This window comes from Typha angustifolia, chromosome 11 (assembly GCF_048772165.1).
Source record: "Typha angustifolia cultivar Huaian chromosome 11, ASM4877216v1, whole genome shotgun sequence".
NCBI classification, from domain to species: domain Eukaryota; kingdom Viridiplantae; phylum Streptophyta; class Magnoliopsida; order Poales; family Typhaceae; genus Typha; species Typha angustifolia.
The window spans coordinates 1584460-1599316 of record NC_133249.1 but is presented as its reverse complement, the minus strand read 5'-3'; the positions used below and the strand labels follow the sequence as shown (position 1 = coordinate 1599316).

The window sequence follows — 14857 nt, the reverse complement described above, 5'->3', positions numbered from 1 at the left end:
ATCATATATGCATCATATAAGCTAATAAGGTCCACACAAAAAAGTTGTGATAGAGCACTGAAGTTGTGAAGCAGAAGAATTAAGTATTCCATCAAAGACCATGTGGGGTTTTAATGGATGTATTTATTTTCACCATCTTTAGGATCCCATCAAGATTTTATGCCAAGGGTTAGCTACATTGACATTTGAACCACAAATTCATGACCAGGTTTCCTAATTAGGAAATTATATGGCATGTTCCTCTGATAGTAGATTTCATTGGCAAAATCAAAAAGGAAAACCCAATACTTGCAAGGACAAAAGTTTCACTAATTAAGACCTAAAACTAATATCTAAAGCGAGGGCTCTTTGCATTCACACTCAGTGCTTCGAGAGGTCTAGATGTAATTAACCTAGCGAATATCCTTTCGCCACGTAGCCGTAGCGCGAGTTATAGTGTCAACTATAACTCGCATATCTACGTATCATTCCATGGCAGTAGGAGCAACGTATCTGAATTAATACTTTTTACTTGGTTTATATTTGATCTGGTGTTTGTTCGTCGGATTCAGATTCTCTCCTCCTTTTCTCAAAGAATAAACTAAAAGAAAACGACCTTCTTTTTAAAAGAAAAAAAATATATACATATAATTGTAGAAGGTTATCCTTAGGTCACACATATCCTTAGTATGTAGTAATTTTCAAGCAGTGTATCTGGATATGAAGGCAATTCTCATCCTAGATATCATTCAATGTTTTATTCCTTATATTCAATGTTTCAAATATATCATCTATTTCACTATCTTATTTAGATGGGAATTCGACCTGATAGCGAGTCCAATAAATGAATTCTTGGAATTTTAATCAAATATGTATAAAAAATGTTTATGTATCCATCAAGAACAGCGTTAAATGTTTTCCAGTCCTTACAAGTTTGTTAGATGGCCAGGATGCTGGATGTGACACGACTAAAATTATAATCCATAGAGATATATGGTGAGCATTAATATGATATGAATGTAAAATAGAAGGTAGTTAATGTTTAATTAAACCGATATAATCTTACTGAGATAAGGCTTGTTTTATTTTACATTAAAGTAAAAATATAGCATTAGTGGTTAATTATTGGAACGCAAGCCCCATGCTTTGGTTGAACACTTAGCGACTACCCTAGCAATAAGCCTCTACGTGACCGTCGTTACTGACGCCACACCGGTGCAAAGGGTCAAGTGCAGCCATAGACTTAGACGCACAAATATGCGATATTTGTAACAAATGAAGGAGATCACACTGAAAAAAAAAAGGTATATGAGGGTGAGGGAACATAATATAGACACTCTCCCTTCACCGTCAAACTTGACTCTATCTGTACCACCGTCGGTGGTGGAGGAGGAGCCACGGCTAGAGAGAGGACATCATGGTGGAGAATGTAGGTAGTGGCAAGTAGGAAGGAGGTGAAAGAGGTTGAGTCATTAGAGGAAGAGAAGGGTAGGTAGATGGAGGCGGGTGCATGGGGGTCAAGGGAGCGAGAGAGGATGAATCTGACAATAACAATGCAGAATGCATCGATGATGCTAGAAGCGATGTTATATGCATCAGCGTAATATGATGGGGGAAAAAAAATGAAAGGAGACAATACAAGAAAGAAGAATAAAATTGACAAGTGAAGCTAAAAACCAATCCCCTGCACTAACCACATTGACTAGAGGAAGGGAGAGAGGAGAGAGATCTCCTGTGCAACTGGAAAAGTCCCTCTAGAAGAAGAGAGAGAGGTAAAAAAAAAGAAAGAGAAGGTAAAGCTCTAAATCTTAGAGAAATAAATTGTCAAGGACTAGGAAGAGTTCACAAATTCTACTCATCATGATCTTAGAAGAGTTCACAAATTCGACTTAAAAAGACGTGTGTGTACTCGAAAACAATGTAAGAAGATGCAGTATAGATGACTATCTTCCCACAGAGTCATAGTAATTACTACTTCATCATGATCTTAGAGGCTTTAGAGCCGGCTCGAGCTGAGCCGAGCCGAGTCGTAGGAGGACGGTCGCACTCTACGAGTGATAATTGGAGCAGGAAAGCTGAGAGTGTTAAGATGACAAAACGTTTAAAATAATTGGAAACTTTTATTAACGCTGACACGTCCAAAGTGGGGAAGTGGGAAGTGGGAAGTGGGAGAGAACATGGTTGGATTGGTTGATGATACTGGGACCCACACACACACACACTTCGTCCCTTTCCCTGGCCTCACCACCCTCCTCCTCTCTCTCACATCCCCTCTTCCCTCTGCCTATAAAATCCCCGCACAATCAGGGAACTCCAAATAAACCGGAGAATTCTCTACCGTCTTCCAGAAAATAAATAAAATTCTCCATTCCATTCCCGGAATACACCTCAATCTCCTGCCCCCATTTCTCGCCCCGCTAATCCTACTACAGCTTCCTTTGGCGGGAAAAGAATTAACCTTTCTCGGCGGAACCATGGATGGACTCCTAGAAGCCCTAGCACCGCCGTCGCAACTCCCAGCGGGGATCGGCTCCGCTGTATCCGATCTCCTCCTCTCCGGTGTCAACCCCCTCGACTCCCTCTTCTCCCACCTACCCCCGCCCCCGACCCCTGCCTCCCTCGGCTCCGCCGTCTACCTCCGCCAATCCGAGCTCCTCCGCCGCTTCACCCTGTCGGGGTTACCGTCGATTGAGCGGTACCGCTATTCTCTCCCCGCCCCTGAGAAGAAGAAGCTTTACCGCGGAGTTCGGCAGCGGCACTGGGGGAAGTGGGTCGCCGAGATCCGCTTGCCCCAGAATCGGATGCGGGTCTGGCTCGGGACCTACGACTCGCCCGAATTCGCCGCGTACGCCTACGACCGCGCCGCCTACAAGCTGCGAGGCGAGTACGCGCGGCTCAACTTCCCGGCTATGAAGGACAGCTCCGACTGCCCCGAGCGGCTTCGCGCGCTCCGGTCCGCCGTCGACTCGAAGATCCAAGCCATCTGCCAGCGTCTCGGGAGGCAGCGGCGCGCCAAGAAGGCCAAGGGGAAGGAAAAGGTGAAGACGGACGAAGTCGCGGTGGAGCCAGAGGCGCCGTCCGATACGTCATCCTCATCCTCGGGTTCATTCGAGAGCACGGGAGCCATCGGATACATGGAGATGGACGGCGAGTGTTCGTTGGAGAGGATACCGTCATTTGATCCCGATTTGATCTGGGAAGTGTTGGCTAATTAAGTTTTAAGGATATAACCAACCACTTGTATTAATAATTAGCCTATTAGGTAAATAGATAATTATTCAAAATAAGAATATATATATATATATATATTGCCCTACCCCTATGGGAAGCAGGGTATAAGAATTAGAATTAGAATTAGATATTTTTGGTTGGATTTAGTTTGGGTTACAAAATCCAAACTTTTTAAAAAATTTGGATTCAAATAACCTCAATGGTGCGTCTTTAGTATGTATGAATGATTTATGATCACTGCCTATAGTTTAATCTTTTGGGACATAATGGTAGCTCTTATGAACACATTTGTTGCATCCTATGATCCTGTCTATGTTGTTTCCTTTCTTCTTTTTTTTTTTTAAAGTTCGTAATACTGACAATAACTTTGATGCAATGGACAAACAATGAATTGAATGAGCAAGTCGATCGATTATTATGTGAAGATGACACCACGGGAGGAGAGCGAAATAAATGAAGCAAATCCGTTTTTTTTTTTAAAGAAACAAAAGCAATTAAATATTTGTTTGAAAAGTTTAAAGCTTTATAAGAGATGATTCAGGAACTCATGTTGTATATCAGAGGGCCAATCGGATAAATAATGCATCAAAACGGATTTAGATAACATGAAGATTACTCATGTTGTATGGGTGTTTTTGGGGTTTAAATCTCAGAAATATTAATTTAATTGAGACATGTTAGATTTTCACTTATCTCTCACTGACAGAAGAAAAAACAATTAAGAGACCACCTGTGAGTAGAAAGGATCTATATTTGAATCAGTTAAATAGACATCTTGGAAACTATAGCACAAATCAAGAACTGTCGGCAATCTATCTTATCTTTTACTCAATTATATGAAGTCATAATAACAGTAAGGCCATTCGAGAGGCTCCAATAGAAAAGAAAACAAAAAAAAAACGAAAAAGGCCTAACTACAATAAATATAGTGAGTAGCAACAGAATGCTGTGCAGCACTTTGGGGCAGCTTCTTCAGAACATTTTGTAAACATAACTTCTTTTTGCTAGTCTTTAGTGTCACAGTTTCCTTCTAAATCCTTTCGATAAAGAAAGAGAAATATTACTCTTCAGCAGACTCAGCAGACTTAAGCTCTTCCCTAAATGATGCTCCTTTCTGCAGTTAATAGCGGATAAGCGAAACAAGTAGATTCAGGATTTCACAGCCCAATGCAAGGTTTTTTTTTTCCACTCTGTAACACTTGCGCCTCGCTCGAGTGTGAATTTTGATAGAATATGCTACTTCCAATATATCCATTTGATGACCAATTAGAGAAAGAACTGATGATGTATCCCAATATTCCTGAATTCTCATCACTGTAAACTGCTTCATGGTAGTGGATGATTGGATGCATATACTTGCAAAATCTTAAGTCAATGCAAGCTCTTCTTGTTGATCTGAAAGCTGAACTTCTCGGTAAGGATTGAGGATTTGTTTTATCTCCTCTGAATTTAGTGTTTCATATTCAAGCAGTGCATTTGCTAGCAGATGTAATGCATTTTCATGCTAAAAAAAGAAACAATTGAATTCCAGTGAGAAATAAGTAAAAGCAAAGAAGTTTCAAGCACTTAGTACAAAGAATCACATATGCAAACAGTATTTCACAGGGACAAACCTTCTTTAGTAACTGTTTCACTCGATCATAAGCTTCTCTCAAAATTCTGACAACCTGCATGAGAAAAAAATATCAAAATAATAATGTTCTTCATGGATCAAGGCTTATAAAGCTGATAGAATAACAGATACCAAAATGAAATCAATTATTGGCATATTCAAGAAATATTCAAGTAGCAATCAAGGAATTAAAGTATCAGCCAATACATCGTGATTGAGATTAGAACCCTTTTAGTACTCAATCTCAAAATTAATCAACAGCAATCGATTAATACTAGTACTCAGTTAAGTGCATCATGAATAAAAAAGGAGATTAAAAAGCTCAAGCAAATGTATCGGTACTCCATCAGCTTTCAGGATAAATTACTAATGTACTACTGGTTAATACAGGCAGGAATAGACTAATAAAAAAAAACATGAGTCACATTTTTTACGCTTACAGAAAAAACTCAAGGTTCAAAATACAAACCTCTGCATCTATACGCGATTGCATCTCTGAACCTGGTCGTTCTTTGACATGCACGGGACCAATCGTATCACTCATCCCACAAGTTGAAACCTGAGAAGCAATAGGAAGTTCAAAAAATTGATACTTGATAAAAGAAATCCGACATCATTTAATAAACAAGGAAACAAGTACCATATAATGGGCAAGCTCTGTAGCTGTATGGAGATCGTTACTTGCACCAGTCGTAACATAATCTTCACCAAAGATAAGCTCTTCAGCGACCCTCCCTCCCATACAGACATCAAGACGCGCTAATAACTGTTTCTTGCTAATGGACGTCTCATCTTGAGAAGGAAGCTGGGTCACCATCCCAAGGGCAGATCCACGTGGCATAATAGTAGCCTTATGAAGAGGATGAGCACCATCAGTGTTGAGTGCAACAATGGCATGACCACTTTCATGGTAAGCAGTAAGCTAGCAGGAGGAGATGTCACTGTTAGTTCAAGTACCATCTTTCGTGGTTCTCTTAAACTAGCCCAGCAAAGCCAGCAAAAGATCAATTAAGGCCAAAGGCAGCAGTGCCACTGGTATGGCAGAAACTAAAAAGATTATCGAAATACCTTCTTTGATTCTTCAGATATGAACATAGTTTTCCTCTCAGTTCCCATTATTATCCTGTCTTTTGCAAACTCCAACTGAGCAGCAGTTAATTTATCACCACCATCAACTGCAGCCTTAATAGCTGCAATATTTACCAGATTTGCAAGATCTAGCAAGTAGTAGAGAAATAGTTTTAGTGTTCTTCCTTTACTTGCTCAACTGGAAAAGCATACTAAAATATTGATCCAGCAAAAAAAAAGAAAAAAAAAAAGCTGATCAACACTGTCACATAGTATATATATCATTAGAATTTGCATATATATCCCTAGTCATGTTTTTCCCAGTTTAGCACTCTACTATTAGTTACTCTGCCCAGAAGTCTAATCAGCAATATGGATTGACTAGATTCGTGAAGTCTAAAAAGTTTGAGGCATACAATTGTATGCTTCAATCCACAGTCTCATCAGTATGTGGATTGCCTACAATCTGCACATGTCATCGTATTCTGATTTTTAAACTATGAACTCATCAGATGCAATTTTACAGGTTTTTGAGGGGCATATATGCTGGGGGGATATATGCAATTGCTAATCTTTTGAAGAGTGAACTACAAGTACCTTCAACGGTTTCATATGGTGAAAATTATTTGCTACCTACCTACACAAAATGACAATGATCTTATGCATATGGAGAAAGAAAACAAACCTGCACCATTGAAACCAGGAGTACCGCGAGCAATTGCTTTGACATCTACATCATCCGCCAATGGTTTATCCTGCAAGTAGAGGTCCAGAATCTCTTGACGGCCTCTCATATCGGGACTTGGAACAACAATCTACAAAAGGGTATTGTAATTTGTTATGCCTCCACTACAGAAATAGAAAATCAGCACAAGAAACACAAATACACGAGCTCGCTGCCATAAGATGTGCCTGCAGCCTGTTGGCACAATATATGTCTCTCAACATGATATCGTGCCAACCGGCAGAGAATGGCTTGCCTGCATCATACTGGTGCATTCATACTGCAACAGGTGGCACAAAATATGTCGTACAGAACTTATATACTCATTCATGCAGATGACGCATACACGCAGGCACATAAATATGAATCCATAAACACACAGGCATGTGTGGGGGTGGGGGGTGGGGGGTGGGGGGTGGGAGTGCCACCCACCCACAAGTATCCTCACACCACCATCACACTTGCAAACACTACACATAACAGTAAGGCGCAAACACACACAAAGGCTCACAGGTCATGAGCATCATAAAAATAATGGTTGTCTATTACACTTCTAATAGCACTTACATGCCTGTCAAATCTACCAGGTCTTGTCAATGCTGGATCAAGAATGTCTGGCAAGTTTGTTGCAGCCATCAATATTATGCCCTGCATGGTACATCGATGCAGTTAAGAGTGGCAGTAATGATTCATTTCAGAACACTAAATGTATCTGCAGATTTAACCTCATTCTGCTCAAAGCCATCCATTTCGACGAGTAGCTGATGCAATGTTTTCTTCGTATGCCCTTCCCATTGCTTTCTGGTGGAACCCACAGCATCTATTTCATCAATAAAAATGATGCAAGGAGCCTGTGATAGGCAAACGGAAGTGGCACAGATTTAATACAGATTTTCTTGACTACAAACCCATAACTTTATGCTTTTAACATTCAAAATGTAGCATATCCAAAGCAAAGTGAAAATAGAAGGCACAGTTTACAAAAAACAACAGAAAAAGCCAAATGGTTTTGATACTAGTGACTTTGGTTATCATGTCGATATCAAAAGTCTCTTCCTAAGTTCATATGGATAATGGAGTTCTGCATTTCTGGTCACATATGGCACTTGCTAGAGTGGAAAGGAATGCCCCTGGATAAGAAATTAAACAAACAAAATTGTTTTGGATATTGTTTGACATCATGTTATCACCATCTGATAACATCAAATTGCATATCTGGAGAAAGATCTATGATTTGAAACCACAAAGGTATACTTGCAAAATCAGCATGACTAGCTCTGTTATATGCCTACAATCAAAGGAGTGGATAAATTTGAAACAGGATAACCAACAAAAAAGTGAACAACAAAATTAAACATACAGTAAAGACAAACAAATTATGATTCGTTTTTGCAGAAAGGCTATCAGACATCATACACAAAGTTATGCCAGACTACAAACTTCAAAGAGAGAGAAAAAAAAAAGAATTTCACCTTTTTCTTTGCAGCCTGAAATAGAGATCTAACTCGTCGAGCACCAACTCCAACAAACCTGGTATGACAGATCATATAGAAAATCTCTACAATGTAACATGCAGTATTATGAAACCAATAAATTTTTTTGAGCAGCATAACATTTTCCTATATCTAGGTTATGACAGATCAGGCTTAATATATTAATGTAATTGCCCAGTATCAAAAAGGAAGCTCACCAAAAACAAGAAAAGCTTCTGTTTGTTAAAAGACCTATATTAAGGAGGGAATTACTCATTCGGGAAGACAGAAACCAATTGGAGTAACATACAAAATAAAGGATTGACTAACTCGGTACATATGACAAAAATGGATATGCTAATTAAAAATAAATTGGAGGGGAGGTACCTACAGAAAAAGGAGTTTATATTAATCAAAATAAATTGCAGAGCATGCTAGCTTACATTTCCTCAAATTCAGAACCTGCTCGATAGAAAAAAGGAACCCCAGCTTCTCCAGCAATAGCCTGAAGACAAAAAGGATACCATTAAAATTAAATGTTTTTGCTATAAAATAAATAAATTGATATATGTTCATATTAGGACAATTTCATTGGAACAAAAAGGAAATATGGCACGGAGCACATAAAGCAATCACATTGCCTTGGCCATAAGATATTAGGACTTTTAAAATGTTTATACAGCTCTTCTCTTCCACAATAGTGCTCTATTCAGAAAGTCAGCAAGAAATGTGTACTGAAAATAATTGCCACAAATACATTTTATATGATGACTAACAATTAGTAGATGATTCTACTGATGCATGTGGAATTAAACCAAGTGATGGCAACTCGTAAATTGAGAATATTACGACCTCAATCTAAGATAATGAGGAAGTAGCTAGATTTGTCCATCTATCCGAAGTTATTCTGTTCAAAGTTTATCTGCTTCATCATCGCAAAGTTTTGTCTCACTCTAAGAATAACATTTATTAGAGCATAGTCAAGAACTGTAAACCCCCATAAAAAGGCATGTTGACATTTTCCAGCATAATAAATTCAGATACAGTATTCTTCTTTCCATTTCACATATAGAGACTCAAATAGGCATGTAGTTACCAGCCAGCAATGTATCACACTCTCCCTTCACTAACCCCCCTCAACTTCATTGTGACTAGATCCTTATTGTCCAGCGTAAAGTTATAAAAATAAAGGTGTTAACATGTGAAACTATACCAGCCTTTGACTGAGAAATCAAGTGCTTGATACAACACTACTGTAGAATAAGACCAACTATTCTTTCCTAAAGAACAACTGACCCCTGCCCCCATATCAACCTTGTGAAAATGGAGTGACATTATCGTCTCCCTCATACTTCCTTAAGATCCCTCTGCTGAACTGTAGGTCCACTCATCTCTTCACAGATATATTATAGAAGGACAAGAAAAAGATATGTGCATGTAGTATACATGCACCCAAAGCCTTTGGGAGGAGGAGATGCCATGATCAGGTGGCAGAGTTACACTAACTAATAACTCAGAATTATACTCACTAATGGCTCTTCCCATTTTAGTAAGAGAAGGCTTAACCCAAGATCACTTGAGCACAACCAAATCAAATCATTGCTAGGAAGTAGCAAAAATCACTTTTCCTCAGTAATGACTCTAGCCTAAATAGTATACCAGCACTGGCACTAAGCCTGTTTCCTTGCCCATAAAACAACTGGACCAGCTTCAAGACCCAGAAGTCAGGCATGAGGTGGATCTGAGACTACTTGGTTGCTGGTTCAACATGATTATAAACAGGTCAGGCCCAGATAAATGATCTTTCCACCTAAGCCTTTTCCATCATGAACAAACTCCACAAATTGCCATCTTACCACAAGTATAAGCCAAATACATCAAGATTAACATAAGGAAGGTAAGTAGTGTTCAAAGAAATTGCTCAAGGCACTTGAACTGGCATATTCTAAGATGACTTCTAATAGGCTAAAATTGATTAAGAATTATGTAACTTAATCATGGAACAGAAGAAAATTATAATTATGCAGTAAATAACCTTACCTTGGCAAGCAAAGTCTTTCCAGTTCCAGGTGCGCCAGTCAAAAGAATTCCCTATCAAAAAAGAATACATCTATTTTAAGTTCATGTAGCAGCCTGAAGAACAGTAGCAACTGTGAGAACAAAAGAACTCAACATAAGCATTTCAGAATTCTTATCTAGAGAAATTGTTATCAGGACTCTGAAACAAGAACAAGCAAGAACCAAAAGTAACAAAAATCTTGGTATACCTTTGGCAGCTTTCCTCCAAGGCGAGTAAACTTTCCCGGGTTCTTAAGATACTCGACTACTTCTTCAAGTTCTTGCTTTGCATCATCACAGCCCTTAACATCCTTAAATGTTTTAACATTCTAGACAAAGAAAGACAAAAACCCATGAATAAGCATTACGAAAAAAACTTCACCCTTTTCATTTGACGGAGTTAAGATTTGAGATGCAAGATACTAAACGAGAGGGAAAAAGAATATTGTTTAAACAGGTGGAATCAATTTTTTTTGTAGAACAATCATATGTTGAGCAAATTCTGTCCAAACAATCTTAAACAGTTTTCCGCCATATTATCTGCAGATGCTGCTAATTACTACCTCTAAAAAGCCTAATTTGATATGAATTACTTTTAAATTGTTTATTAATAGCCACTTCCTTTCCAACATCCTTGTCTCAGCTTCACCATTAAAAACGTTCTCTTAACTGCCAACACTCTGCCACATAAAACATAGGTCTATCACTCAGCTTGCACAAGAATAAATTCAGAGTAACAAAGAACAATAGCGTGCAGGTTGAATTAATTCACTCCATCAAAATGAATAGCATGGACAAAAGCATATGGGGATTTAAAATTCAAAGATAGTATCAAAGCAAAATATCTTTATAGTTTATAGGGCACACGGATCATAGAAATAGAACTATACGGTCTTACAAACTAGAAAGTATATTTGCATCATTTACAAAGATGGGAATTGTACTATAATACAGTACTTGTGTCAGAATTATGTGGTGATACAAAATCGTTTCAAATACTTTAGAAAAAAATATATATTAGATGACAAATATTATGCCGTGAAATAAATCTTATCAAATGCTTCACAAAAAAAATTCTGATTAGATGACAGTCTTCCAAAGAAACAGTATGGAACCATCAACAAAGGGTCCCTCAAAACATGCATGATGCACCAAGTTTCCTGTGGGTGTCATAGTATTGCTTTCAGGGAAGAGAAGTTCATGCACATTAAATTTATTCCACCAGAAAAAGTGTCATTTCTATTGTTGATTATCATTCTTAACTTCTTGTCTTTAAAACATATTCAGTCTCATGCGATCATTTCCTCGGACAAGCAAAACAATGTAGTAAAACAATTGACTACTATGGAGAAATACAACACGGGGATAATTTAAGATTGAGAATAAAGAAAATCCTCCCGTAAGAAAGCACAGATAGGAAACCACACTACCTTCTCTGGCATGATTTCTTTGTTCAACTCTTTCGGGGTATAAGTAGAACCAGAACCAACACCTGAGGTCCCTATGCCACCTAAGCTGCCAACATATTTTTGGAGAGCAGCTGCACCCATTACCCTGGCAATGAATGATAAAAAAAATAGCTGAAGAACCACAAAGATAAAGGAAGAAATTAAAAAGAATGCCACGGAAGTCAAAGTTGAGCTAAGTTTCCAAATCCAAACTATGCACAAAGGTTACCAGCAACGTTAAAAAATAATACTGAAGTTTGAATAAATCCTCCTTACTTCCAAAAGTACAAATTTCCAAACAGAAAGAGGGCCAAATATATGGTCAACCGTATTGAAGCTTTAACATTTTCAGTACAAATTCTTGGGAACATCTTGGCCACAGTCATTCCCTTATATTTCTTATTCCTTCTTTCAATCTTTCTTCCAAGAGATGCCTTTCAAGTCTTCAGTTTTTCTTTTATCTTTGGTGGCAACAAATATTGCATAAATTTCCATTGTGGTATAAATGCAAGATTCTCCCACTTATCATCATCCACAACAAAGGAATGACTTACAAGAAGAATTCTAGAGGTCATCAAAGAAGAATGCACAAACAAAGAAGCTCATACAACTAGCAGCAAACTAACAAAGTTAGAATTCAGTTATATAGAGTGAGGAAAAGAAAATCATATGTTTCAAAGACTAAGCTGACGAACAAACTAGAAGTGGAAGGAATGATTAGGTGATCTTGAAGGATGATTGTAACGTGTCAAAATCACCCTAGCAATTGATATGTCTAGTTGCATCAGCATGCTAGATCAAAAGCCAAGATATATTGGGAGGAAAAAATATAATAATTCAACTAGACATGAATAAGTACTAAGAAGACATTTTGCATATATATAAGATACAAAACTTTGACAGATTCGATAGTTACTTAAATGAATGAGAAACATACCACATTAAACCGACAACAACAGTGAACAGGATGGTTGAGAAGAGCTCTTGTGCAAATCTTGTAGACCTACTTGATGCTTTAGGGTCAACCTAATGAGAAATAACTCAGTAAAAGACAAGAAGGAACGAGAAATACAAGCTTATCATCTATTAGATACCCTACCTAAACATCCTACTAACAATACATGCTTACCATGACTACATGCAGCGGTTGCTTCTCTGATATTCCAGGGTTAAAAAATGGTTCATCCTCATTCCCAGAGACACGCTGCTTCAACTCTTGCAACTACTGACATAAAAGTATATACAGGAAAAGTCAAAAGTTCATAAAGTGAAGTCATTGTCAATGGAGAATGAAACATAACTGAAGTTAATGATAGTAGCTTTCCATAATGGTGTGTAAACCAAATTATGTGGTATGAAAATTGAATAGGTTAGTGTTAGTTTCATCACTCCCAGTTCTTAGAAATTTCTACTTAAAAGAAATGGAGAGCATGGATTTTAACATGAACAACAGCATTTTAGCTTTTGGGGCCCCAATAGAGTGACTGCAGAATATCCAACATTGAAGATGTAAGAATTTAAAATACCAATGTTGGGAGACTAGAAGGCTTTCCCAATCTCTCGTCTGGAAGATATTCTGCTATAGCATTAGTGACAACCAGAGCTCGAAGATATTCTGCGACTCCTTTACTATCCACTGCATGGCTTCTTTGCTCAAAACGTCTGATAACTAATTCAGGGCTGTCAGGAAGCAAACGTTTTAAGTTTCAGAAAGATAGAAAAGATTCAAACAGTTCAGGTGAATTGAAGCCAAAATGAAAACTAATTGACAACGTACTAGCTAAATCAACCACATATAGGGAACTCATAGTTAAAACTATTTCGAGCCTCCCTTAATGATGGCAATGGATCAATTTCCATCCTCTAAGATGGCTAATTCTCATGGTTGTCTAGAAGATGGCCATAAAGCACTGTTTTAGAACCGCTTGATAATTGATTATAAGGACAAGAACATAGCATATAATAACGAATTGGGTCACATTTCTAGCAAAAAGATGAATCCTCCAAACGAAAAGCAATATTGAACTCAATGCTTGCAGTACCCTGACAAAAGGTGTGGGACGGAGGAGGATAAGTGAAATTTTCCTAGATTGCTGTATCTCCAAATTGGAATAGATAATTGAAAGAGAAAGGGAACTAGAGCAAGAGAAGAATTCCAACAATCAAACCTGTGCTTATTGAGCTCCGCAAGAAGAGCACTCTGGACATTAGCATCTCTCGGGTTCGCATCAGCCTCAGCAATAAGCCGTTCTAACCTCTTCTCGTGCTGCCAGAACGGCCACCAACTGAGCCACTCAGACATCGCCAACTTATCAAACCCCTTCCTCGTCGAAGCCATCACTCCGGCAAAGAACGCCGCGATAGGCAATTCACTTTCCACGCCCTTCTTTTCACCCGTCTCCACCATCGTCGATTCCACCGCATCCCCAACCTCCACTACCACCTCGGCCTCCTCTGCAGAGCCCAAGGCGCCGTTTTCTCGCAAAATATCAGAGCTTCCCAGAGTCCTGGGGTCTAAGATCGGATCTTGTCCCGATTCCGGCGCTTCCTGAGGCAATGCACGGGGAGAGAACGCGGTGCGGAGGCGGCAGCGAGATCTAAAGAGCGGATTGGATGAGAAGAAGGCGGCGGCGGAGGGTTTCCTGCGGCGGAGGATAGGAAGAGAGGGTGGAGAAGGGCGCAGGAGGAGGGAAGCTTGAAGAGTCGACATGGTCGACAAGGGTCCCGAGGTATTCGACCCTCTCTCTCTCTCTCTCTCTCTCTCTCTCTCTCTCTCTCTCTCTCTCTCTCTCTCAGTGGTGGGGTTGGGAGAGAGGAGAGAGGACGAGAGAAGGGTTTTGGAGTTAATAGCCACACGATGGGAGAGGAGAGGAGAGGAGAGGAGAGGAGAGAAGAGATTAAGAGCGGAACCTTATCTCGAGGGTTGAAGCGTCCTCAATGGATTGGCGTTAGACTTAGGAATAGGAGAGAAAAAAAGTTTGACTCGGGGATGAGGATGGCAGCTTGACTTGGCTTAGCCCTGGGAGCAAGGAATTCTTTATTAGATACTTTAACTAGTGTGGCTGGAAATTGAGGTGCTCTGTTTTGCCTTTTTCTCATCAAACCAACCAAAGCACTTCCGACCACCAGCATGCCATTGGCATTTGGCAGCACAAGTGGTGGTCCTAACTAACTCTTACCTTAGATTTGGTCTTCGAATCCTTAATTATACGCCTAATAAAAATTTGGCCAAATTTGTTCAGAGCCTGTAAGTTGTAATTTAGAC

The 14857-nt window shown here is 39.1% G+C and overlaps 2 protein-coding genes across 2 annotated transcripts; one reads left to right on the top strand and one right to left on the bottom strand.

Moving 5' to 3' along the window:
• The first annotated feature begins 2241 nt into the window (after positions 1–2241).
• LOC140769598 (ethylene-responsive transcription factor ERF061-like) lies at positions 2242–3495 on the top strand. Its single transcript, XM_073110357.1, has one exon. It carries the CDS (start codon positions 2454–2456, stop codon positions 3192–3194), a length of 741 nt encoding a protein of 246 aa, XP_072966458.1. The 5' UTR covers positions 2242–2453; the 3' UTR covers positions 3195–3495.
• Positions 3496–4012: 517 nt separating this feature from the next.
• LOC140769597 (ATP-dependent zinc metalloprotease FTSH 9, chloroplastic/mitochondrial) lies at positions 4013–14567 on the bottom strand. Its single transcript, XM_073110356.1, has 17 exons — positions 13761–14567; positions 13119–13272; positions 12722–12814; positions 12530–12618; positions 11575–11698; positions 10354–10473; positions 10127–10177; positions 8530–8591; positions 8087–8144; positions 7340–7465; positions 7182–7262; positions 6576–6705; positions 5891–6039; positions 5463–5744; positions 5292–5381; positions 4824–4877; positions 4013–4714 (listed from the first exon to the last, which is right to left on the bottom strand). The coding sequence occupies exons 1-17, from the start codon at positions 14300–14302 to the stop codon at positions 4577–4579; spliced, it is 2343 nt and encodes a 780-aa protein (XP_072966457.1). The 5' UTR covers positions 14303–14567; the 3' UTR covers positions 4013–4576.
• Between the last annotated feature and the right edge of the window lie 290 nt (positions 14568–14857).